The sequence below is a fragment of the Pleuronectes platessa genome, chromosome 20 (assembly GCF_947347685.1).
Source record: "Pleuronectes platessa chromosome 20, fPlePla1.1, whole genome shotgun sequence".
NCBI lineage: Eukaryota > Metazoa > Chordata > Actinopteri > Pleuronectiformes > Pleuronectidae > Pleuronectes > Pleuronectes platessa.
The window spans coordinates 8,285,151-8,310,713 of NC_070645.1; the positions used below are offsets into that span (position 1 = coordinate 8,285,151).

The 25,563-nt window shown below is 44.9% G+C and overlaps 3 protein-coding genes across 5 annotated transcripts; all 3 read right to left on the reverse strand.

The window, feature by feature from the left end:
• Nucleotides 1-1,647: 1,647 nt before the first annotated feature.
• Nucleotides 1,648-16,972, reverse strand: spata13 (spermatogenesis associated 13). Of its 3 annotated transcripts, XM_053412664.1 has the most exons (13): nucleotides 16,450-16,972; nucleotides 9,122-10,675; nucleotides 6,954-7,415; nucleotides 5,979-6,123; nucleotides 5,624-5,754; nucleotides 5,144-5,323; nucleotides 4,475-4,654; nucleotides 4,065-4,244; nucleotides 3,751-3,983; nucleotides 3,256-3,385; nucleotides 2,795-3,170; nucleotides 2,566-2,640; nucleotides 1,656-2,439 (listed from the first exon to the last, which is right to left on the reverse strand). In XM_053412664.1, the coding sequence occupies exons 1-13, from the start codon at nucleotides 16,456-16,458 to the stop codon at nucleotides 2,258-2,260; spliced, it is 3,837 nt and encodes a 1,278-aa protein (XP_053268639.1). In that variant the 5' UTR covers nucleotides 16,459-16,972; the 3' UTR covers nucleotides 1,656-2,257. The 3 variants fall into 3 exon arrangements, with proteins under 3 accessions (XP_053268641.1, XP_053268640.1, XP_053268639.1); XM_053412666.1 differs by lacking the exons at nucleotides 9,122-10,675; nucleotides 16,450-16,972 and adding an exon at nucleotides 7,845-7,977 and having other exon boundaries at nucleotides 1,648-2,439; XM_053412665.1 differs by lacking the exons at nucleotides 9,122-10,675; nucleotides 16,450-16,972 and adding an exon at nucleotides 7,901-8,258 and having other exon boundaries at nucleotides 1,649-2,439.
• Nucleotides 16,973-17,312: 340 nt separating this feature from the next.
• c1qtnf9 (C1q and TNF related 9) lies at nucleotides 17,313-19,829 on the reverse strand. Its single transcript, XM_053412508.1, has 3 exons — nucleotides 19,152-19,829; nucleotides 18,975-19,037; nucleotides 17,313-18,788 (listed from the first exon to the last, which is right to left on the reverse strand). The coding sequence occupies exons 1-3, from the start codon at nucleotides 19,336-19,338 to the stop codon at nucleotides 18,019-18,021; spliced, it is 1,020 nt and encodes a 339-aa protein (XP_053268483.1). The 5' UTR covers nucleotides 19,339-19,829; the 3' UTR covers nucleotides 17,313-18,018.
• Nucleotides 19,830-21,007: 1,178 nt separating this feature from the next.
• On the reverse strand, nucleotides 21,008-24,411 carry tagln3b (transgelin 3b). The gene is made up of 5 exons (XM_053412509.1): nucleotides 24,288-24,411; nucleotides 23,254-23,461; nucleotides 22,388-22,562; nucleotides 22,147-22,249; nucleotides 21,008-22,055 (listed from the first exon to the last, which is right to left on the reverse strand). The coding sequence occupies exons 2-5, from the start codon at nucleotides 23,431-23,433 to the stop codon at nucleotides 21,914-21,916; spliced, it is 600 nt and encodes a 199-aa protein (XP_053268484.1). The 5' UTR covers nucleotides 23,434-23,461; nucleotides 24,288-24,411; the 3' UTR covers nucleotides 21,008-21,913.
• Between the last annotated feature and the right edge of the window lie 1,152 nt (nucleotides 24,412-25,563).

Genomic DNA, 25,563 nt, shown 5'->3' on the forward strand with positions numbered 1-25,563 from the left:
CATTAATACAGCAGTAAATCTGACTTGCCCTTTCAAGCAGTCACTTCCAATATGTCCTGGTTCTAATAGGGATGTGGTCAATGATGCCTAAATAACACAGGTTCTTGATATTGCAGATCGCTCGCCAAGCGAATGAGTTCACTGAGAATTCAGAGACCGTGACCCTGCTGCCACCATCATTCCACCTCATCCAGGTCCGAGTGTCACTTCAGCCGGTGAGGTTATGTTTTCATTTGCATTTGTTAGTTAGTTGGTTGGTTGAAAGGGTTATGAAAACACTACTCAACCGATGGAACAACCAATTAGGTTTTGGTGAGGATCCAGGGATTTTTCTCACTTTCTCTCACATTATCTTTGATTTCTCAGAGATTAAACATATAAACTGTATTAAAAATAATCCCCAGACAGACGGACGTGGGCCACTTGAAGCAGTGATGTGACACTTCTGTTAGTCTTGTGGTTCCAATGGGAGCCTAAAGTGGCCAACTTGTAAAATAGCAAATGTGGCCCAAGCAGCCCAAAGCAAATTAGGGCCTTTTTTGTGCTCTAGGTAAGGAGTAATCAGGATGTGAACCTAGAGTAGCACGTGGTAAATGGTGACTATGGCCCTAATAGCACAAAACAAATTCAGGCCACCATTGGCACCTTTTGGTTAACAAGCGGTATTGACGTGGCTCACTTTAGAGCGATTCAATTAAAAGGCAGCTCTAGTGAATTTAAATGTGGTTAAATTAGAGGCCTTGAGGGACGTAAGCACTCTGTTTGCCTTTATAGTTTAGAATATAATAGGCTGAGCATATAAAAACTTGTGTTTGAAAGGTTTTCGTGCAGTGGAAAACCACCAGTGTTCATGAAGTTGTATTAAAAGCTGGCAAATGTAGCTGTCAACAGTTCTGTTATCTTGTGTCTACAGGCGATGACGCCTCATTACAGCTCACTTTAGCTTATGAAGGGGAATGTGTGAACGAAACTCCATCGGTTTTTCAGGACTCATTGAGTTACCCAAAACATGTATTATTCATTCAGTGTCATCCCATACTGTGCAAGTGGCTCTTCATCTATCACATGTTAGCAGGGTATAGATTCCGAATAGAGCAGAAAAATATATATTAATGTGTTTCACATATTTGATATAAGAAATGTGACATCAGACATTTTATATGCAAGATTACTGTACATTTACTTTGCTTCTCTTGCACTCAATCTTTAGGGTTAAATCTGGAAATTCAGCCACATCTACAGTCAAGATTGTACAATTCCTGACACCAAGCTTAAATGGAAATAACACAAAGTTAAGGGTACATCCTACTTACACTAGCTGCGTCGTGTTGAGCTGCATCATCGTCTCTGCTCGCCGGCTCGTTCTCCTCGCGCTCTGCGCCCATGACACGCTCATCCCATCCAGCCTCTTATCATCTACCTCCTGATGTTTGGTTTCTTAGATCCATTCTGGTCTCCCTTCGGAATGAAAACAGCCTCACAAGCACCCGGCAGCAGACACAGAGCCGACGCGAGGAGCCACACACAGCCCGGTGTTTGGATGCACAGCTGACAGGTGCGTGAAACCAGATCCTGCAGTGGAGAAACAGGGAGCTCGCCTCCTCCACTTCTATGGATAAAGTTTCACTCATTAACGCTTATCGCTGAGTTTGATCAAACTCTCATGAACCAATATTCAGAAGACAACAGTCACCACCACCACCAGCAGCTGTATTCCCATGAGCAAAGAACTCATTTTAAAGTGACAACTTTCTCATTTTGTTTGTACAAGAGTTTTATTTACAGTGTTAGACGGGTTGATGAATGTGTTAGTTACTTTGTCCTCTGGCGGTTTGTGCTCACAACAAAACCAAAAAAAAAAGGGTCCAGCCTTTGTGAAATAACCTACAACCATGTTTGTCAATGTAAAAGCAGAAGATACATCGTTGTCATAATTAAAATAAAATAAAAACTCCTGCCGCTGGGAATTAATAAGACAAAGAAGTGGGGTATCATGAGCTTTAGTGAGCAGCATAAACAAACCGACAGTCAGTATTTTAACACTTAAGTCACGCCCCGTACACAGAAAAGGCACTGAACTCAAACGTGCAACAACAACACACACATATATATAGAGAAGGACATATGAGGCACAGAGAGCAAACGTGAAAGTACATTCACAGACGGGAAACACGGGGGAAAATAAAGTGTTCTTCGAGTCTTCAGGACGGTTCGGGGCACGCAGAGGAAACAAAACGAGGGACGAGGGAGCGAAGCTTCACTTCTTGAAAAAGGAGTTGCGGGTGATGCTGTACAACAGGTGATAAGGCTTTCGTTTCGGGGGCTCGGCCAATGAGAAGACCTGCTGCTGGGGCACGCTGGTTGGAATGGTGACGTGACGCTGGTGAAGCGGGTGGAGGTTTTGGTGGTGGGGTGGCACAGAACCAGAGTAACCGATGGCTACAAGAAAAAAAAGGTAAAAAAAGGCAAAAACTAAAAGTCAAACTTCAGAACAAGAAGTAAATTAAACTGAAAATAAATAAAAAGCAGCTTAAAAAGGTATTAAGATTTATTTTTTCCTCTTACGTTTGATCTTTCCCTGTTTGGCTCTTCTGGCATTAACAATGGCCTGTTTTCTTTGATCCTCACTGATTTCCATTCCTGCCAAGAAACACAAAGAATTACACCTTCAGGTCAAAATATTTCCATCCACCCCCTTTTTCAACAATCTGTTCACCCACTTCAGCTTTTATTTGACATCTATCCACAGTAGCTGTTTTGTATCACGAGTCAAAAGGAATCTGTCTGCACTCACCCATCTCTTGGTCTTCCTTGACTCTGTGTCTCTCCTTGGCAAAAGCCTCCAGCCACCTCTGCTTGTCCTGGGCCTTCCTGCAGCACAGCACACACACAAACTCCAGAGTGGAGGCGTGGCGCAGGCGCAGAGCGTTCCGTAGGGTCAGGCCCAGGTCTGAGTCCCGCCCGTCGGGCATGTCCAATACCTCGGTCTGGTCCATATCCAGCCGTCCACGGTAGTGGAGCAGGTCTCTGCGCAGGACGTCTTTTTTGCAGAAGACCAACTGGTGGTCAAACAGGAAGAAGCTGCGCTGCTGCATTTTGCCTTGTCGGACGGCTCGATTCAGCTCCCCGGAGTGGATGAGCTCTGAACTGCGCTCCAGCACGTTAGGTCCCTGCAACAACAGATTTACAGTGTTCTGGACACATGGTTGGAAAATCACACAGAATACATGTAACTCAAACAGACGTAATCATCACCTCCCAGTGCAGAATGGCGACCTGCCAGTGAGCGATGGTGTCAATACTCTCCAGTCGTCTTTTACTCTCATTTATCAAACTGGCCACATTCTTCATAGCGTCATATGCTTTGCTCACTCCGCTGAAGTCACTGAAATGAATCAGCGATAGAACAGTGAGCGTGGGGCGCAGCATAGACATAAAGCAAATGTACACTTAAAGTAGCACACTGCCTCCATCTTAAGCTTAGAAAAGTAAAGATGAAACAGCTGTAATGATATCACAAATCTAAATATAATGCAGGGAGTTGAACCAAAGCAACAAGTATCTTTGTGTGATCATAGAAAATACTTTTCCTACAGTTAATGGTGCAGGCATGCAAAGACAGAAACCTAACTCCACACCCTCCAGAGAGCTTCAGAATGCAAATAGAGATCTTTAAAAATGTACATCTAGTGCAAGAAGTAAAACAGTATTACAAATACTCTTAGTAGTGATGGATCTCCTGAGAAATACCTGTGGTCCTTTGGGGTGTACTTGAGCAGTTCTCCCAGCTGCAGCGGGTATTTACAGATCTTCTGGACGGGCGTGAGCAAGAAACCGGCGATGGAGATGTCGATCATCTGCTGGAGGAGCCGACAGGCCTCAAAGAAATGTTTGAATCGACCCAACTTCATGAGGCGCTGCAGCTCAGCACAGGCCACTGGGTGGGTGTTACAGTACTCTGAGTAGATAGAAAAACCCTCCTCCTAGGGAAAAATGAGAATGGTTCAATTCAAATGTCAAATATGCTAATACATGAGGTGCACAGGGATTTAGTTGATCATTACCTGCAAGAGAAAGCAGGAGCCTATTTCACTGAGATGTGGTTGGTCTTTGTTGTAGTTCTTCTCCAGGTCTTTGAGAAACTGCCTCTGAAATTTGTAGATGTCCTCTATGTTGCTGAAGATGGTCTTCAGCTGCAGCTCAGTGAACATTTCCGGGTGTTTCCGGCACTGGCGGATGTAACCCTGAGAATATGCACAAATGTTTGTTTATTTCTGCTGTAAGAAGACATTAAAATAGTTCAGTTATTGGCCAACAGGAGGTGCTGGATGGGAGAGTTCAGCTTTTTAGTATAAATCAAAGTAATATATTAAATACAAATGTAAATATCTAATTTCAAAGAGTAAATATCTGCCTGTTTCAGACATGTGACTCATGCCACAAGGACAGAGGGGTTAAACGTTGAGGCTCATACCTCACAGATGTCTTTCAGGTGCTTGATGTAGATGCGTTCCGTGTTCATGATTTCCTGAACAACATTGGTTCTCATCTGCTCCTTGTGCTGAGCGCTGTGCGTGTCCCTGGGTGCCGGATCCTCCTGGTCCGCGACACTCTCCACACTTTCTGCACTCCAGTCCTCCTGGTTAACTCGCACCTGAAACACAGCCACCAGAAACACAGTGAGATCACAGAGGCAAAATTTACAATTTAAAAACATAAATGAGGTCAAATCTAAAAGCCAGCTCAAAGTCATGATTAGGTTTATCATACAATTTGAATGTTTTTACAAAAGCAGCAATAGCTACAAACAATTCAAACATATCACTACTGAAACAAAATGTGTTAGTTTAACCAGCTCCAGGTCGGCAGCTTTGATTCAGCAACAAGCCAATGCACAGCAGAAGCTTATCTGCCAATCAAACGACCTCATCGAGGTTACTCTGTCCTGCCTAATTAAGACTCAGATGTCAATCAGCTCTGATCACCACAGAAACCGTTTGAGCATGTGAGGTTTGAACCCCATTCACAAACTCCGTTAAGGGGACTGGAGGGGTTGATTTGGAGCCAATCCAGTTTGCCAGTCTTTTCTGTGCTGCTGGGGAGCAAACATGTGTCAGACACACGGGTCAGCTCGTCCACCTACCCTCACAAAGCTGGAGGGGAACCAGGCTTCCCTGTCAGCGCCTCTGCCCCACCACCAGTCCTTGTGTGAGGCTTCCAGGACGCGGATAACATCTCCAGCCTTGAAGGCCAGCTCCTGCTCCTCCATGGTCACATGGTCCCAGAGAGCCTCAGCATACACCGTGTGGCCTGAGCTTATCCACTGAGTAACACACACAAACAAAAACACACACACAGAGATAAGATAAAGATGCAATTACATGCAGGCTAAGCCCCGAGTTCCAACATGTAAGATTATGTCTAGACATGTGGACACTGCAGAGGTTGCGCTGAACTGTGGCCAAACATCTTGAAAACACACACAAAAACATTTGCACATGGCTCTACACAAATCACGCACACAGCAAGATAAATGTCACATCATAAATTGAATGCATATTTTTGGAGGAGATGTTTGGTAGCATTGCAACACGACAAGTGAGTCAACCTCCCCGGGCCTCACCTCGTTTAGCACCGAGATCTCCACCCCTGGCTGGAGGTAGGGCGTGCCATCAGTGAGCTCATCAAGGCTGCCCCCCTCCTCCTCCTCACTCACGCTGTCATCAAGCGTCGCCGAGCATTCAGTCGCACCATCTGCAACATGGACACCGAGAATAAAGAACTGCGTTGAGCTGAAAACTTTCTAAAAGGTTTTAATATTCCACGGAGCGAGGCACAGATGCAAGCAAACCCACACCTGGCTCCCCACCACGGTTTTCCTCCATCACAAGTATTAACATTCCCAGACTGCAGACTTTTTCCCACAGACTACAGTTTGTGATCCAGTGACACATAACAAGAAGCCCCCCCGCTCTCACCGCTGAGCACTCTGAGGAGCTTTCGCCGTCCGACGCGATCCAGTCCGATGGGGGTGCTCTGGGAAAGGGTTGAAGGGCGATACCTGGCAGACACCCCTCTGTAGGGGGGGACCTGGTGGGAGGGGATGGGCGGACGTGACACAGGCTGCGGAGAGGACAAAGGGAACATCCTGGGATTTAGAAAAAGCTCACTTACTATGACTCCCACCACCTACCTGACCAATCAATGTCACACAAAAACGGCCAGGAAACTTAACAAATAACGTACATTACTAGGAGCTCCGCTAAGTGCGTTTTATTCTAAGGCTTTTTCTGTACACATTGCAGAGAAATGATAGAAAATGGGGGAGAAATAAGCTTACAGATGTTGTAATTAACAGTTGACATATTTAAAACCTGGTTTAGAAGTGCTCTGACTTCTTGTCTTTTTGCACTGTATTATAATTTATATTATTTCTTGCTTTTATTTCTTTTTTTTTGTATTTTTTAATATGCAGATATCTCTTAGATGGTGCCACTTCAAATATTTTCATTTGTATTGATGTTAAAGCTAGGAGTGGTAATCCTGGAAAAGCTAGCAAGAGCAGTGTACACTTGAAAATACATAAATATGCCACAGATTCTTCCCACCTGCTCCCATCGGCCTTCTTGTCAAAGCTACGCCCCAAAACACATGAAAGCACAAAGCCGACTTTTACGTGAGTCGCTTGCTAACTTCTGACTATCGTTTCTGCTCAGGTCAGTGTGTGTCTCTCCGGTTGAAGACTCTGGTCATTTGCAGTAAAAGCATGGGCAGAGTGCAGGCAGGCAGGCAGGTCAGTTATTGACAGACAGGTTCACTGACCAATCATTTCATTAATTTGCTACTAGACCAGCCTTTAGTGAAACCTAATTCAACACTCATGGAAAGTAGTAGTAGTTCTAGTAGTCCTACAGCCAATGTGCATTTCTCAAAGTGTGACTGGAGCAGCTTACAGAAGGAAGGCGGTCTTCCTTCTCCTCAGCATCAGGGGGGAACAGATCCCCGGCTCCTATCACCGAGATGGGCCGATACCTCCTGCACGGACCGTCCCCATCCATGCTCGAGTTCTCAGGGCTTTCTCTGTTCACACACGTGTCGTCATCACTGCAGCTTTTATCCAGCGATTTATTTTCTGTCCTTTCCACAGCACGCATCTCTGCCACCTCCTCAGGAATGGAGTGATTCCTGGAAGTAAGCTGCCCGTAGTCAGAAATGGGCCGTGGTCGCGAACGGCCGGCCCTTCGCCTCGACCTGACAGAGGACGCTTCTGTGGTCATCGCGGCTGCATCTGTGGGCGAACTGGACGACGTGGGTGACTCCGAGAGGCTGGTCGGGGAGATAGGAGGCGTGCTGCTGCTGGTTGTTGGAGACATTTCCTCTGCCTGGAGAAATGCGTCTCGCACTTCTGAGGTCACCTGGGGATCAAGAGGAACAAGGTCAAAACTCGATATGGTTGATATTATTGACTTCCCTCCTGTTCAGCAACTTACGACGTACAGAGATGTATAACACAATATCTGCTGGGAAGAACATCTGTTAATCAGAAACAGAGAAAACGGTGCTGCGAGTCACAAAAGCCCAGAGAAGAAACAAGAGTGTTGGCTGGCTCTCGAGGCAGAACCACAAGAATCACTGAGAAACGTTTTCACCAGGATTCTCTGGAGAAACTTGATTAGTGCTCAAGTTCACACAGTGATTTCCTCGACTCATTGAATGCATCAACACACATTCTTATCAAGTGCAAACAAGCACCGGCAACTGAAATAGCACAAATATTCCACAATTAGATGTTATCAAACTGTATGTATTGTACGCTCAGCAGACAAATATTGGCTAATGCTTACTCATTTGGAAAAGGTTGTTGTGAGTCTCTTAGACAGCCGGTGGTTTCAAACCTCACCTCTTGGTTTTCTTGATCTGGGTCTGCTCCGGAGCACATACACCGGAAAGGCACACAGTGGGCTAGCACCATTGTGAAACACCCACCAGCACTGACCTGCGTCCTGAGGCCAAGTTCCTACGGTTTTTGGAGGCCAATAAAAAAACCACCTGGTTTCTAAAATGAACTGTTCCGATTTGTCTGGCTCATCTCTAAAGACTGAATCTTTTCTCTTTGAACAAAACCCATTTCTCTACAACAGTGTGATAATCGTCTCGTCTGCCTGGTGGTGCTGCTCGCTGTCCCAGTGTCCATAGTGCTGGACTTTGATCCATTGGGCTGCAGCTAGAATGAAGAGTGGTGGGGGGGTGAGGCAGGGTGATGGACTCACTCATAGCCGCCTACCCTCCCTCCCAGCACCAGGACTATGGAGCCGTTTTTTGCGCAAGGCCCACTAATCATAAAAAAGCCTAATCATTAACTCTGCCTGCTCGCTCAGCGTGCATGATAGCGGAGAACAGCTGGCTGCAGCACGTGACCCTGCTCCAGCAGAAGTCAGCACAACACACAACTGACAGCAAAAGGAGGGAAAGTCAATGTTAAGTCGATGTCACTATTTATTTGATACGGACAGAGTGGACTTTGGACCAGAAGCTTAGATTTGTGGTTGTCACGAACTGTCCTGACAAGTTTCACGTTCACCAGAGGAACTTATCTCTGAGCCTTAGAATCGTGTCAGATTCAAAGATCACATCAGGAAATCCTTCCGTTTCTTTAGACTAGGGTCAGCGTCACTTCACTGGCAGCCATTAATGATTATGCTATTCTACGTGATAAGGAGAATAAATCTGTCCTCTGTCTTTCAGAGCTTTCTTTCTCACTGCAATTTTAAAGAGCACCTGTCATTTTAATGGTTTTCTAATCCCACGCCTCTATTTGCATTGATATAGAGGTGCTTTTGAAGGTGATAGTGTGAGAACATTTCCCACCTTTGTTGTACCTTAGCTGCAGCACATTTGATGCATCTGCAAACAGTGAAAAGCTGCTTTATCAAACGGGCCACTTCCATAAAGATAAAAAGCGAGTGAGCTTAATGTGATCAGGATTGTTGGGCAGCTTATCAGAATCTCCCCCGGGCCAATGAGGAGGGAGGGAAAGAGCAAAAGTGACTGCTGATAAAAAAACTATATATTTTATACCTCCTGATATCTTTATGCACATGAATCACCGACGTCCTCTTACCTTGACTTGTAGTGACTTCTCCTCATCTTGTGTTGAAGTCTCTTTGTGACCGAGAGGAGATGAATCACAATCCTCCAACTGTTCACTTGTTGCTATGGCCTGCAGCTCACAGTGACCAGAGGAACCAGGTGAAGTCTCTGTTGAATCTTGAGGAGCCACAGAGACCTGGCTGATGAGAACCCGGTGCTGCTGTGGGTTTATGTCGTCTTCAGGCGGGTGATGAACCAGTGGTGTGTGTTCGACAGACATGACTCGCGCTCTGATCGGTGAAGGCCGGCGCTGTCGTTCACTAGTTTTGCAAGGCACACGTCTGGAGTAGTCATCATGGAGACGGCAGAGGGATGACATGGCAGATGTGGGGCTGGGGGAGGGACTTCGCCTGCGTCGGACAGTCAGGTCGGTCAAGCTGCCCACCAGCTTCAGCATCGGCGCCTTGGTCTTCACGGTGTTCTTATTGTTATTAACAGTGTGACCTTGCAGGTCTACTGAGGAGGCACTGGCTGTTCTCTGGATGTTTGGCTTCCCATTTGACATACTGGTCCCCTGCGCCTCATCCTGAGAACAATGACGACCTAGAGGTGGGGCTTTGCGTCTGAAAGGTGCCTTAAATATGTGAAGGTTGTCTGCGCTTTTGCTCATTCTGTTCAGCACCTTCACATTCGTGTTGTGGTTCGTGCTTTTTGTTTGCACGTTGACCGTGCATGTCTGATCTGGTTTCTGACTGTCAGCAGCTTCGTTTGCGCTGCTTCCTGCAACCCTTTCTCTCCCCGGGTCAAATAAAGAAATGCGTCCCGACCCATACGCTCTCTTGATACTCCTGGAGAATCGTGAGTTCCGTGTGAGACCATCACCTTCATCGTTTTCCTCATCTTCATAGTCCTCAACATCCGAGCTGCACTGCCCCATAGCCAACGTCTGTACAGTGATATTTCCATTCGACAAACTGTATCCCTCTGCCGTTTTTAAATTATTTTTTCCATTATCTAGACCAGGGTCAGTGTCGGCTACAATTGTGCCATTAACCATTTCTGGATATGATGAAGGTAGATACTCTTCATCGAGGCTTGATGCCCCTCTACTCTGAATACCCTGAAGCACAGAGGAGCGGAGCTTTTTGAAGGAGCCCACAACACCCAGTCCTGGAACTCCGGACCAGGACTGGGGGCCACTGTTGCCGTCGTTGCTGTCGACTGAGGTGGGAGTGTCAGCGGTTGGACTCTGAGCAGGGACAGGGCCCTTCCTCGGGTTAGAAAATAGCCTCATGATTCTTGAGGGGTAAGGCTTTCCTTCTGGTTGACCTATTACAGGGTTGGACCAAGCAGAGGAGTTGATGCTGTTCAATTTGTTCTCCTCAGTGAGAGGAACGGTGGTCACGGGCTGCACCTGCGAGCCACATCCAGACAGCAGATACGGGACTGCACTCCTGTCACCTTGATTCTGAAATGGGTAGATGTCACTGAGGGGTCGGCTTCGGATCAATGGATCAGCTTTTGAGTTGTGGACGCACGGGAGAGGGTCTTCGCTTGTGGACAAGCCGCTGTCCTTTTGTTCTGCCTGCAAAACCAAAAAGATTAGTTTAGTGATCTCATGTTGAATCAAAGCAGAATTAATGGTTAATATTTGCCATAATGAAATTACATAACTAGAGACACATTCATTGGAAGCTGGCCAATCAAATAAAAGCTGAATAGAACATTGGCCGAAATAGTACATGCAGTGTGCTTAAGGAGTTGAACACGGGAGAATTAACGACTGTGTGTTTACAGTGCACTGTTCTCTTGTCCGTATGCAAAGGAGAAGGAACTTAGGGAAGAAAGAGAAAGACACAGATAAACAGATCGTCAGTAGCCCTCAGTGTGCACAGAGTCCACAGCAGTAAAATATATTTCACTGAACACTACGCGCATTTGTCCTTGGTGCCATATTTCAATGTCCAAGGAGAGCTGAGGCCCAGGTCGGGGTGGTGTTGTGCCAAGTTCAGCTTTGTGTGTGTGTGTGTGTGTGTGTGTGTGTGTGTGTGTGTGTGTGTGTGTGTGTGTGTGTGTGTGTGTGTGTGTGTGTGTGTGTGTGTGTGTGTGTGTGTGTGTGTGTGTGTGTGTGTGTGTGTGTGTGTGTGTGTGTGTGTGTGTGTGTGTATGATCCAGGGCAGTGGTTAATACAGCTGAGCCTTTGAAGTTGGGCCTTGTGAGCGTGACTAAGCAATGAAATTTGTTAATCCATTGTGATTAATGCAATAAATTGCCCAGTTTTCTCCAGATTACGTCCTTGATGAGGCGCTGTCAAGGTGAAGGTTTGTGTTGCTCATCAAATCAGTCAGAGAGTCTCGACCCTTCATGGTGATACACAGCAAACTCTAAATGTCTGTTTAGAGCTAACTGACGGTTTAAACAGCAAACATTTGACTCACCATTGAAGGAAAAGCAGGTGTTATTCATGTCTGTTTCTATGTTGCCCATTTCAAACAATCTGATTCTCCTCCAAAATATATATTAGAAGATGGTACAATAAATACAGCATCCACCACATGCAAGTTTTCCTTCATAATGTTTTTGAATTTGAAATGAGATTACCAATAATTTAATTTCTAAAGTGGTTCACTGAATATGTCGCAATTCTTCTGCCTCTGTCATATAAACTAGGATGATTCATGGTTATGATGATACATATTAAAAAACAGGTTACGAGAGTTTGACCAGACATGATTTGGTTGTTACGATAATAGAACATAATAACATTTTAATGAAACACTACAATGTCATTGTGAGCAGATATAAGGACATTTAAAGTGTTTGTTAATCTGCATTAAATCCAAAACATGAAACTTCTCTCAAGATAGTGATATTCTACATATTTGCGATTGTTATGTTATTCATTATCTGCTTTAAAGCCCTCTTGTGATGTTTTCAGTTAAAAACATCTGCTTATAATGATATAACAGTGTGTCATAAATCATTATTTAATTTTTGATGTGCGGCTTATGTTGCTAAAAATAAAGTGTTACCACATTCACATTATTGCTGATTGTTTTACTTTTCAGGCTGGAAAACCTTTAACGAACACCGCCCACATCTGTCGATAGTATTCAGATATTCAGTCAAAAGATATTGCGATTTCTGTCTGTTTGATGTTGTTTGTCTCGCGTGTGCAAATGCACGGCGTTGCAAGGAGCCTGGAACGCTCCCATTCCTCCCATCTCCAGACATGTTCAGCACCAGATGGCCTTTCTCTGTCGAATCAGCTGTCACTTCGACCAGCTCGCTCCATCACGCCGAACACTTATGAAAACACAGAGCCGCCGCTGCCAAGCACCACTGCTGACAGACAGTAAGCAGCCCTCGAGAACAATGTGCGGCTTTCAAAGCGACGCTGAATTGTCTTCTTGTGCTTTCTTCTCTTCGGCCACGGAGGAGTTGTGTCGAGTGGCAACTCGAAAAGGGGCACGATCAATAATTCCATGTGTTGTCATAGCAGAAAGATGGCAGATATGGAAAGAATGTCTGCCGCTGACGTAGTTTGTTTTTGTTACTCATCCTGCCATCAGTGGTATCCTTTAAAACACCTTTCTCCCGCTTTCTCCCAACACTTGACGCCAACTGCCACAGGCCAGTTGACGCCTACAAATACTTGGCGGAGCCGTGCATCAGAATCAAGCTGAGACAGGTGGTCACCATGTCACTAGAACACAACACAGATTTTATCAACATCTAAAGAACAGTGCACAGACTCATAGTCTTCCTTACTTCTACCAATGCCTTTTGAAAGTGGTGATGGTTTGATAACAGTTATTATAATGATTGCATCAATATCAGTGGTAATGGAACCTTTCATATCCATGATATCGTAAAATCCAGCAAAATTACAAAATATATAAAACAATGTCAGCAACGATGCCTTTCCTTGATTATAAAAAGCACCTTTGCCCATAGAGAAAAAAGTTAATGCATGGTATATAGACAGTCTTTTTATACTGTGCATAATAATGCAATTTATAAAGCATTTCTAAGATCAAAAGGAAAATATGACAAATGACAAAACTAAACAATACAAATAAATCACGGTACTGTAAAAAATGCGTTACTACAACCATGCATCCATATCTGTCACAACCAGGCAAATAATACTTACGTATATTTCTACCGATCACTTTTCGATGTCAACCTTTCCTGTCTAACCTCTTCCTTTCCAAACTGTGTACCAGGATCGCTGCTCCTTGCTGGCTTCCTCTTGATAAGCTGTGGATGGGAGCGGTGCACTGGGGCCCTGGTCCACAGTTAATTAAGAGCTCAGGGAGGTTCCCCCCCTACACAGCCAGCTGGAGCCAGCCTTAGATTAGACTCCCAGAGATGAGGAGGGACAAGCACCAGGATGTGTCAACATGTACACAAGAGCTAAAAAAGCATGCACTCCAAAAACACGTTTGCAAATAGCTGGGAGCATCCTATCAAATGGTGCTCGGCTCCTGAGCAGAGCTGAGCGGGGAGCGAGGCATTTTAAATCACTGACTCCCTTCCTGTTTGTTTAGAAAACTCAGGCAGATATATAAGGAGTCGAGTTATAAAGGCAAAGTGATAAGTAACCTCCTGCCCATAGTTCCCCTCTACAGAGGACTGAGGTATGTCCGGCCTGAGGCTGGGATACAAGTCATTAGTGCAAAATGAACTGAGTATTAAAGTAAAAGACCACCAGACAGGGATCATCAAGGGAAAGTTAGGTTTTCTGTCATTTTCTATTCTCTGGCTCAACTCTGAGACGCACCCAAACCCCCCCCGCAGCAACACTGCCATTCCTCAGTAAGCTGTCACTTTACCAGTCGCTCATTTGTCCTGATGAATAAAACTCCCAACAATGGCACGTATCGTTTTAAAGTACATACCAGCTGATTAGAAAATGAATGATCGATAGGTTTATGTGAAAATTAAGCTAATGAATAATAGACAAAAGGTTCACTGCATTTCTCTCTCTCTTTGAATCCATATTAAAATCGTCTTAGCCTTGATGGCCGTCAGCCAACCTCATTGCCTTTTTCCAAGCAAAGATAAAAAGTGGTGGAGCTTGTGTATGTGTGTGTGCTGGTGGAAGTGTGTATGTCTGTGTGCATATAGCCAATTCTTCCTCCTTCCCAGTAATTATCTGATTAGCAGAGCTTTACCAGTCTGTGTGCAGGACTGGTGTCATCTACACATGATAGCCTAATCAGGAAGACAACCAGGGTATTCAGCACTGACTGAGAGTGACACAGAGAGCCCACCAAGACTCAACTCTAAGGGAGCGGCTTGGGGGAAGACATATTAAAAGTGCACCACCTCTTCTCGGGTCAAATTAAAATCACAAACTGCTAATAATCCATCATCTTTATTTTTTACGCCACTGGTTTCCACAGCAGGTCCAGTCCTTTGACATTTCCAGTGAGTATCAGGGGAGCACAGAGGCTCTGGTTCACTTTCCCTGGTTCAAGTCTCATATCTGGCCATGACCTAGTTCCTTATTTTATGATCTGGCAGACAGATGGAGAACAGGAGATACCACGCCCCTTTCTATAGAGCGTGGGAAGAAGGGGCTCAGGCCAAACCAGGGAGTGTCGGCACTCTCACACAGACAGTCGCTCACTCACCTGATCTGCTCGGCACTGTCATAGAGACAGACGACCAGAAATTTAACACCACACAGTGTACAAGGCTTAGCAGGAACACAACCAGACATAGAGTCTAGCTGTCAACGGTGGAACCCGACTGCGGGACAACAAAAATCAAAAGGCGGTGCCATCAGTATTCATTCACACACCATGGAAACACAAAGCTTCAAGATGTCAAATCAACTTATGAAGATCTGCAACTATTTCCCATTAATTTGTGTGTTTAGAAATAGTTTATACTCCCACTCCTGTACTGTTAATAATGAGCACTCTATGTCCACGGTACAAATACTGCTTTACTAAACTTGGTCACAGCACTGAACATGGCTGGATGAAGCAACAAAGAACATTTATTTGCTTGTCCTATGTACTGAAGTTCAAAAAGAAAAAAAACTTCAGCAGATTAAGTTAAGTAGAGTGACAAAGGTCGAGGTATTTTATGTCTCATGAGGCGGAATTACAACAGAGCAGGAAATAAAAGATGTTATAAAAAATTCTGATACCAGCAAATGCTTCCAACATTGCAGAAAATGCAGAATCTGGCACCGGTACCGATCCTATATCACGTCTATAACAGAGTATTAGTTTTACTCAGATAAAAGTTACATTTTCTCTCTTCTTCTTTCATGCTCCAGAAGAGAAGTCACTCTGTACTGCCACTGACGAGTACAGAGAGTGCTGAGGCAAAGAAGAAATGACGACCAGGAGGGCAGTGTTACACAGACGTTACTAAAAGCTCCGCAATTTGGCAATATTTCATGCTCGAAAGTCCCACAAGGAACATGGAGATGTGTACCGTATGCAAGGATTCAGTTTCAAGCTATTCAAAGATATCAATTGTGTATTGTCAGATTCAAAGATTTAATTACTTGTGGTACTGGATTCCTATGTTATTTATTTTATCTATTGTTGAAAGGGTTTAACCTGAGCCAGTGCAGGCAACAATGACGGCTATCATAGTTTCCATGCAGAGGTGGTAGCTTTAAATACACATGGTATATGTTGTAATTTTTAGATCAGTACTCTGTGTGCTCAATGTCCAAGTATCAGATTGTGTATCGGTAAAGGAAGAATGATATTGGTTCATCTCTGGTAATACTGGAGTGAAACCAGATTGTTGTACAGTGATAACTGCTGTTATGCAAAGTATTGGGAATCCTCTATACAGCACGTTTAGCCTCTGACACTAAAGTCTATCTGAGGAGATGTAAGAACAGGTTCATTCATTTGGAGCAAATTGAACTGGTGCCTGCAGACTTGCATTAGTAATGCAGCTAAATCAGTATTACACAGTCTCCGAAAACAATGTGCCCTGAACGGGGGATTACACCGAGTAAGTTTCTAAGCTCATAAAGAACTCTGGGGGCCGAACTGCTTATTTATTTCTGCATTAATTAACTTTCCTTGGCCGTGGAGCTCTTTGTAGTAGCTGGGCCCTCCACCTCCTCCTTCAGCTACTCCCTGCACCGCCTGGCATCTCCCACATCACTATAACAACCAGGCGAGTAATGCGCCACAATGAGCCCCTCGGGTCCCGTTTGAGCACAGGACGCGGGGGGGGGGGGGGGGGGGGACATCACTGGGAACGCGATGTAACGGGAGAATATCAATACTATAATATCAATACTTTACACAATCTGGTTGTTACAATGTGAATTAAAGTACCGGAGACAGCTGAGGGAATCTCGTTGCTCACCCAGCTCATAGTCGCTGATGTCGTCCACCTGACTTCTCTTCTTCTCCTCCTCCTCCTCCTCTTCCTCCTCCTCACATCAGCCCAGCAGCTGTCTGGCTTGTTTCTGCGTCATGGGGAAGTTTCTCTGAGCTTCCCGACACCTCGTTGTTCGCTCGTTGAAAAAACAACCGAACATGTCGGCCACAGGAAAACTTTTTAAAAAAAGCAGCTCGCAGCTAACTGGTGCCCATGTTGAGACTGGTTGACTTTCTCACTCACACACACCGGGTTAGCAGCTCAAGCTAGCTCGCGGATTCACTGATAACAAAAAAACTTGTTGGAAACATTGCGCAAGCTCCCTGCGGGGTTTTAACTGCCCGACCGCCGCGGACCGGTAGATCCAGAGGTTGGTGACGTGCGGAGGGGAGGCCGAGCGGAGACGGTTGTTTTAACCCGAGTCTCGGGCGCGTTAAGCGGCTGTTTGAGTCACAAGGAGCTTCTTTCTTCAGTCGAGCATCATTAATGCACTTGTTGCAGTGTTTGCGAGGGGCGGGGCGCCGCAAGGTTCACGACGGAGGCGACTGGCTGACCGCGGAGTGACCATCCAGCTCGCAGCCAATCGCAGCTCGGGAGATGGGTCCGTGTGACCGCGGAACCGCGCCCCCTCTTGGAACGCGCTCCATTGAGGAAAAAGACAAACGTAAAAAGTTTGAGACGAGCTCCTTCACTTCCTGCTGCTGCACCGACAGGAACAGACCGGGCCTTCCAGTCGGTGCTGCTGGGTCATGTCTGAATGCTTGTGGCGTGTGTGTGTGTGCCAAGCCCCAAATACCACACGCACCAGTGACTGAACAAGTCTTTATTATAAGAAGAGGAAGCAGGGAATTAATACGTAACAACACCTCAGTTTAACATATTTTGTCATAATTATGTCACTATGTATACATAGTACATGACCACATATGTATGAATGTATACATTGTAGTGTATCTACATGTTATTTTACACACATAACAAAATGTCAATGTCAATCAAGGTGCCAAGAATCCAGAGAAGGGAATGACATCATGCTGATCAGCTCATGTGTGTGTGCGTGTGTGTGTGTGTGTGTGTGTGTGTGTGTGTGTGTGTGTGTGTGCGTGTGTGTGTGTGTGTCCGTGTGTGTGTGTGTAATTATACTTTCATGAATGTAGAAACAACTTCTTACCACCACAAATAGAAACCATTAAAAGCTACCCCAGTGATAGATTGAACAAAGCACATGGTCATCAGATTTAAAACTTATTTACTGTAGCGTATACACACAGTTGCAAACATTAAACATATATGTTAGCATCTTAATCAGCACACAGACACACACACACATATATACATGTGTATACATACATACAGATATGCATATATACTACAAATAATTACTAGACATTGTCAAATTATCAAGCTGTAAAGACTAAGAGTCCAGAGGAAAAGGTGTCATTTTCATCTGCACATATATGCATGTGTTTTATATGTATATAAGTATAAACATACAGTAAATACAGATATGTATGCATTAACTTAAAACATAGTATACAAGAAATGACAAAATAATCAAGCTGCAAAGATTAAAAATCCAGAGAAAGTAGTGTCATCGTCTTCATCAGCAAAGAGCCCATTGAATAACTCTCCTCCAGCCACCTGCAGCCACACTCTATCGCCCACCTCAAGGTGCAGCACAGCGCCCCCTGCTGCCTGGTCCTCGCTGTTCTGGTAGTTGTCCGTTGTGTGGATGATTTTTACTCCGTTCTTCATGAGAACCACCTTCACGTTCCTGGAGAAGACGGTGATGTGGTAGGTGAAGTAGTAGGCGCCTGCTGCGGAGCACGCGAATCTTCCTGTTAGTGGATCATAGTGATTCTGTCGGTTGTAAATAATCTTGTCAAATCGGATCGGTGCATTGGCTGCCGGGAGTTTAGTCTGTGCTGTGAGTCCCACAGAGAAGGCGCTTTTAGAGATAACAAGTTCTTCCCCCTTGTCGCCCCGATCACCCTTCTCTCCTCGACCCCCCCTCTCCCCACGATAACCGATGCTGCCTTTGTGACCCGGAACACCAATGTCCCCTTTTGGGCCTGGCCTGCCCGGGGGTCCCAGTGGTCCCTGAAAGCCTCTGTCACCTTGAAGACCAATTTCCCCCTTTTGACCCTCAGGTCCAAGAGCCCCCAAATCACCTTTAGGTCCCTGAGGTCCAGGCAGCCCAAGCTCCCCTTTATTTCCTTTCAAGCCTAGCGGTCCGGAGACTCCTTGAGGCCCCATTTTCCCAGGAGGGCCCCGCTCTCCATTATCCCCCCTCTTTCCTTTGAGCCCTGCTGGGCCGACGGCACCTGTAAATGACAACCAGACAATAAACCCTTCTGTGCTTTTATATTGTGAAAAGGCATATATATATATATACATATATATAGTGTTGAATACATTTCAGTTGCAGTTAGAGATCAAGTAATGATTTAACACAGGTTAGTTTAGAGACCTATTAATTTGTTGTTGTTCTTTGTTCTCAAGGTACATACCAAGCTCCCCTTTGTCGCCCTTGGCACCATTACTGCCTGCTAGACCAGTTGAACCGACCTCACCTTTTCATGCATGGTTGATGAATAATAATATTGTTACAAAATGTGAAGTTGAAGTTGCAAGAGGATGTGGACATAGTCAAGCTCTCCAGGATAAATTGTGTCTTCTAAACATACCTCTATCACCCTTTTCACCGCTTAATCCATCTCGCCCGTCTCTGCCGGGTGTCCCGTTGTGCCCGGGGTCCCCCGGTATTCCAGGGTATCCACAAACGCAGCCTTTAGTTTGGGCTTCCTCCAGTGCAGCACACCAGACCACCAACAGAAGGAGCACAAGAGCAACCCGAAAAATCACCTGCAACATTGTGTTGGATACGCCTGGCCCAAAAAAACGCAAGTATCCCTCAATGCAAAAAACTCAAAGTTCAATCAAGTGTGTAATAAGCCTCATAACCATGCGTCCTAATCACACGCAGAAATGAATCTGCAAATTTTCTTCGAGCAGGCAGAGTCAAGATGAGCAAAGTGGAACAATAGACAACCGACCAAAGAACATACATGAGACAGACGAGGACTTTGGACAAAAGGGACGTCTGTTCTCTCACAGCCTGTTCACTGGTCTGTGTTTCTAGCTTACTTATTGTGTCTGTCAGTTAGACATCTCATGTGCCCCTCTGCACACTAGGCTAATAATAAGCTGACTCAAAGTGCTTGTGAGGGAAAGACACGCAGAAGGTCACAGAGTGTCACATGTAGGGCCTTCCTATACAGTGAAGAAATCTATTTTCAACAGAGGTCTTTTCTGCATACTTCACAGCTCAAAGCACTTTTACGGCCATGTCTCATTCACACACACATTCACCCACTGATGGGTCAGGAGCGGTAAGGGGGTCAGTGTCTTGCTAAGGGGCTCTTCAACAAATTGGGGAGGAGCCAGGGATTGAACGAGGAACCGTTATGATCACAAGACAAATAAAAAAAAAAACAGTCCCCTTAAATTTAACCAAGCTGCAAAAAACTTATAGATATCAGTAACCTTAATATAGGCCTTTTTTCCATCACACTGCATCTTACAATTCCTAGATTTGCATCCCTGATCTGGGTTCTTTCCCGACCCATACTGCACCTTTTATTCAATTTCATGGAAGTCCGATTGATTGATTTTGCGTAATCTTGTTTACAAACAAACAAATAAACAAACCCATAAATGGACAAGGGTGAAAACAAAGCCTCCTTGGCTGTGGTAATAAAATTGGCATTAGGATCCACACCTGAAAATTATAGAAGCTGAATTTAAACAACAGCATTTTGATTGGATCTCTTTAGTAATAAGATGCCAATAACAATATGAGATGTTAATTCATGCATGCTTTTCTCATATGTGCTCTTTGAAAATGCCAACAGTCGGTAACAACCGACCCCATAAACTGGATCACTGACATCAAATGTGACCTTCAGTGGTCCAAAGCTCAGCCCATCGTCACTGGAGTGGCTTAGACAAACACTGGTGCTCACCCTCTCCCCTCAGATGTTATCTCGACGCTGGATCCATGAGTTAATCATCAAAGCATTTAAATTGCTTGAGAAAAAGAGCAAAAATTGAGATGCACAGTCATTCCCAGATAGATTGTGGGGTGGCTCAACAGATGCTAGATCAGCTATTAAACAGTTGGGATTTAATATCTCACTCAAGGTTACTCAGCAAGCCAGACATTTTCTGGCAGGCAGGCTTGAATCAGGCCGGTCTGGTAGATGAACCATCATCATTATGCCACACTGCTGCAACTTTATTAGATTGTGCACAGTGAGGAGAGAGAGAGAGAGAGAGAGAGAGAGAGAGAGAGAGAGAGAGAGAGAGAGAGAGAGAGAGAGAGAGAGAGAGAGAGAGAGGAGGGATGGGCACAAGGGAGGAACCTGGAAATAAAACCAAGATAAGAAAGACAAATCACAACATAGACTGCGTACCATACAAGCCTGTCCACCCAGTTTGTGTGTTACAAAGACACAGATATGAGTGTGAGTATCTGTTCACATATTTTATTTCTCCAATTATTCTTCTCACAAGCCTCCAGATATAAATATATTCAAAAATATAAACATGACAATACATAAATGTGCACATTCAAGCAGCGTCTCAACGTGGCACCAGAAATGGAAACGTCGCTGTCACACATGTTGGCTATACTGCACATTGATTTAAACACAAAATGGACACAGTATGGACAAAGTTGGACAAATAACGAGGGGTGTGTCTCAGACGGAATGAAACTCGTTTATAATTTGAGGCCAATATTATCAGGACCCAGTCACTGACGTCCCAAAACCAGGCACAACGTGAGGTTGGTTTGGTTACAGAAGAAAAACCGCAACAAGTCGTCAGACCAGATTGCAGAGACATCGTCAAGCGAGAGTTTCATCAGGTTTAAGGCAAAAATAAGTACACAGTCACCGACCGATGAATAATGGTAGTTTTAAATGAAGGAATATGCACATACAAATAAATAAATAAATAAATAGCACACAACATGCTGTAACAAGGGGCTTACAGAATTCAGATTTAAAATATGCATAACACTGATGGCTTGTTTCATCAAAATCTACACTTTCCTATAGGACCTATGGGATGTTGAATGACTACGAGTTCCACATTAACCATTTGGATATAGAAAGTCAGGAAACAGTCGACAAAGCGAGGGAGGGAACAGCACATGGCACAAGGGAAGACAGCGTGAGAGAGGTGATTTACAGCATTTGACATCATTTGATTTGGGATGTGGGTTTCGAACACTGTCTGGGGAAAAGCAGCAGTTCCAGGGAAGTTGAGGTCGACACGGCTACAGAGGATATAGGGAGTTTTTTTGGGGGGGGGCTACAACACTTGTGGTATTAGTAGAAAATAAGGTCTCAGAAGCAGAGGAGCAGGTTGGGTAGGAAACGTCCTACATGATCTGACGGTGCATACCGTAGCCCGTCATACCAGCTTGGGAAGCTCCGCGGTTGCTGCCCATCTGCAGGCCAATCAGACTCTGTCCCTGGCGCAGCTGCTCCTCGGAGAACTCTCGTCGATAGGCCTGCGCTTTCCTGCACGTGTCAAACAGAAACAAAAAGTCATGTTCAAGCTGTCGTGGAGAATAATGATTTGCTCTAATGTTCGAGTCCTCTCAGTCTTTACCTGCGGAACCATTCTCGGTCACCTCTGTAGTGACCATCGTCCTTGGTGACAGCCACGCTCCCCAGAGCCATCAGGGTCCTCTGCACTGCTGCCATGTCCTTTGCTGTGGACAGAGCAACAACATAGTTATACTTTCTGCTCACACAAACCAATACACACACCACCACCCAGTGATAGATAGTACAAAGCACATCATCAGATTGAAAACTGAGAGCGCAGACTGTTAATTAGACCTCCTTACCTTCCCAGAGGTCCACAGTTTGAAAGATGTCGGTGGTCGTCACTCCGTAAGCTTCCGCTGCTTGCAGGAACTGAGAGATCTTCTCCATCTGCTTGAAGGCCATCTGAGTCTCCGCAATCTTCTTGATGGGTTCCTTGCCCCTCGGATAAAGGCTGTTGATGAGTCTACACAGGATCTGGGACAAAGGAGGTGAGATAAGACTGGCTTGATGAAATGAAAATGGCCATGCCACCCATAACATACAGAAGAGGGTCCGGGAAAAGAGTAGACTCAGTTATTTGCCATGCTTAAATGTGATTATGAATTGCAGCGTTTCCTCTCCATGACATTTTCCACCACCAGCGATTCAAAAACAACAGTAAGTGTGTCACGCCTCTGGAGAATGGATAACAAATCTTCTGTTAAGTTAATTGCTGTTGCAGAAACCGACGCCTCTGCCTCGTCTCAATGATTTTTTTCTTAACATGAGCGACAGCCCTGCAGCCCTGTGCAGGGATGCTTTTAGAATTTGGTTGTTAATTAGGTCTGATAGTGCAAAGCATTTTCAGACAGGAGACAGATGAGTTTTCAATCACACATTTTTTAATTCACTGTCAGTTATAACTAAAACACTTTTTCCAATGGGAGTGATCATAATGCTCTATTGTTGCAGGTTTTATATATTAAAAATGTCTCAGTGACTGTAATAACAGATCCATATCATTTACTCAAGCTTTCCAAAGTTAAAGGGAACGTATAGATGTGTTTTTACTTTTCTTAAATTCACGGCCTCTGTAAATCTGACGGGGCTGTTATATCTATCATGTTGCAGCTTTAATAATTCAATGCCCACTTCTATTTTAAGTGCAGGTACCGCAGCTACTCACTGTGCCATCCAGCAGCCATTTCTGGAAGTTCTCTTTGCCCGTCTGTGGCTTCTCCATGTTTCCTCCACACTGAGCCACGATCCAGTCCACCAGCTTCTGCTCCAGGTCGGCGTCGTACTTCAGGTCGATCTTCTCCTGCACCTCTCGGCTCAGGCCATAGGTGGGCCCTCTGTTCGCCATGGCAGCTCTTGCAACACTCGCAGTATCTCTGAAGAGAACAAATGGCAAAATGAAAAAAAAAATCTATAACAACCATGAAAAATGTTGAAAAAAAACCATCAGCAAAAGGTTCCTATAATATATGCACGTTAGTATATTTCACAGTCTTATTTGTATCCTGGTTAAATTACTACAAGATAAGCCATTTTTTATACAATTAAAATCTGTAGCGTAAGAGCTTCCTCACGAACCACTTCAGTTCATGAAGACCAGCAGGTTTCCCTCAGTCTAACAGCACCCAGCAGATCCCAGCATCTCTGGGGGCTGGAGGCTGGAAGGGTGTGGTCCCTGGCATCTGTCCCAGGCAGGGGCATGCCCTCTCATTGCCATGGAAACAATCAAGCCCGTTTCCGGCACACTGAGACCCCGTGGTGTGCCGCATGACACAATGCTTTAAAGTATGCCACGCAGCTTCATTGACGCAAATTAAATAATCAACTGTATCTTTTAGTCGGAATAAAGTTAGTCCTCTTACAGACACAGCACGCACTCCCACAATGAACACTGGGTCTATATTTAGCCTGCAGGGCACTTCAATTAAATTACGTCAGTGCTCTTTGCCGCATATAATGATTGTGTTGTCTCTGCTGCATCTGTTGTATCTGTTGTGAGGCGCAATTCTGCAAGTTAAAGTAAGTACATTCAAATAAAGTCCGCTCCATCTACTGCTCCGACCCATTCTGCAGCTGGTTAAAACACGAGGATCTCTGCGAAGTCAACTGCGTAAAAGCTGACGCTCCATCTGCGACACTGCATCGTTTGCACCGTCACATCCACTAAAGCCATGCACGGAGGAAAAGACAGCGTGCACTCACAGGAGAGGAGAGGAGGGAGCGCTGGGATGAGGTCCGGTTAACACGGAGTTAGTCCCGCTGGGATGGGAAGAGGCTGAGGATGCTGCACCGCTGCTGAAGCATCCATGAAGCGCGGCTGAGGCGCGTCGGGCCGGGCTGGATGACTCTGTGTCCCAGCGAGGGGAGAGACGCTCGTTTTATATGCCTGCTCCTCCAGGAGGGGTCCCGAGAGAGCGCTGCCGGACACTGGTCACTGTGCACGCTCAGTCAGGCAGCGTGGAGTGGGCGTCAGGACGCACAGGCAACATGATGGGGCCCATTGAACTGAAACTATAATTTAACTTTTAGACTCAAACATTATACACCACCTAATACTAAAGTCCCATTTAACCTCATTATAGCTACTACATTGAATGCCTTGCTCAATGGCATCGAGGCAGATTGGATGTTGCTTTATTTGGGATGGTTAAGTTTATTGGTAAATACTGGTTGCAGAGTTGTGACTACACAACATTTACAAATGTGGGAATCGGCAAGAATGTGAGTTTAAAAAAAGATTACATTTCTTTATTATAAAGGTTTGATACCAACAGCTCAGGGATCATTGACAAATTTGTTATCAAATATCTGTCAATCAATTGATAGCTTAATTTCCCAATATCTGTATCCGCCCCAAAATCCATACTGGCCATGCTCTAGTAAGAATTATAGCAAAGGATGAAATCACAACACTAAAAGCTTTTTCTACTCGCATTACAACCGTCATGCTGCACGAATCCATAAATCTGTGCTCGGTCGTAGTTTTGACACAAAAAAATGACAGACTCCACAGCTCAGCCTCAAGATGAAGGTCACAGCTGCAGTTAAGCAGACCTGGGAGTTAAGTGGCTGGGATCGCCCCATTGAGCACAGTGCGGCTGGTGGCCAATTACATGTTAATAATCAACAGACCAGTGGCTCCATTCAGCAAGTTGCTCTGTGGCTAAAGGCCAGCAGGTATTAGGAGTCATGGAACAGAATGTCCGGCTATCACGATAAAACCTCCCATGGCTGTCGCCTACTAGATCGATTTTAACTAGTATACAATCATAACTAATTTTTTTGATGTGCTCATGTAACTGGCTAATTGTATTTCTGTTCAATGTGTTGCTGTTTGAGTCATTTAAAGAAATGCCCTCATTGTTATATAATTTCTCATCCTTCTTAATACAGCCTTCAATCCCAACCATTAAGTAATAAATATTTAATGCTACCTAGAACACCAGTAAGATGTATGTCCCAATCAGTTGCACTTTAT

Bases quoted from the DNA above. Each gene is read 5' to 3' on its own strand.
- spata13 (XM_053412664.1), bottom strand. The intron at 7,416-9,121 runs GTAAGAGGACGT...CTTGATCCCCAG, and splicing joins AGAAGTCACTACAAGTCAAG to GTGACCTCAGAAGTGCGAGA. The intron at 2,641-2,794 runs GTGAGTGCAGAC...GTTTCTTGGCAG, and splicing joins CAAGGAAGACCAAGAGATGG to GAATGGAAATCAGTGAGGAT.
- c1qtnf9 (XM_053412508.1), bottom strand. From the start codon at position 19,338: ATGTTGCAGGTGATTTTTCGGGTTGCTCTTGTGCTCCTTCTGTTGGTG. The intron at 19,038-19,151 runs GTATGTTTAGAA...ATGCATGAAAAG, and splicing joins CGGTGAAAAGGGTGATAGAG to GTGAGGTCGGTTCAACTGGT. The intron at 18,789-18,974 runs GTATGTACCTTG...TGTCATTTACAG, and splicing joins GGGCGACAAAGGGGAGCTTG to GTGCCGTCGGCCCAGCAGGG.
- tagln3b (XM_053412509.1), bottom strand. From the start codon at position 23,433: ATGGCGAACAGAGGGCCCACCTATGGCCTGAGCCGAGAGGTGCAGGAG. The intron at 22,250-22,387 runs GTAAGGAGGTCT...CTCTGTCCACAG, and splicing joins AACTGTGGACCTCTGGGAAG to CAAAGGACATGGCAGCAGTG. The intron at 22,056-22,146 runs GTAAAGACTGAG...TGACACGTGCAG, and splicing joins GACCGAGAATGGTTCCGCAG to GAAAGCGCAGGCCTATCGAC.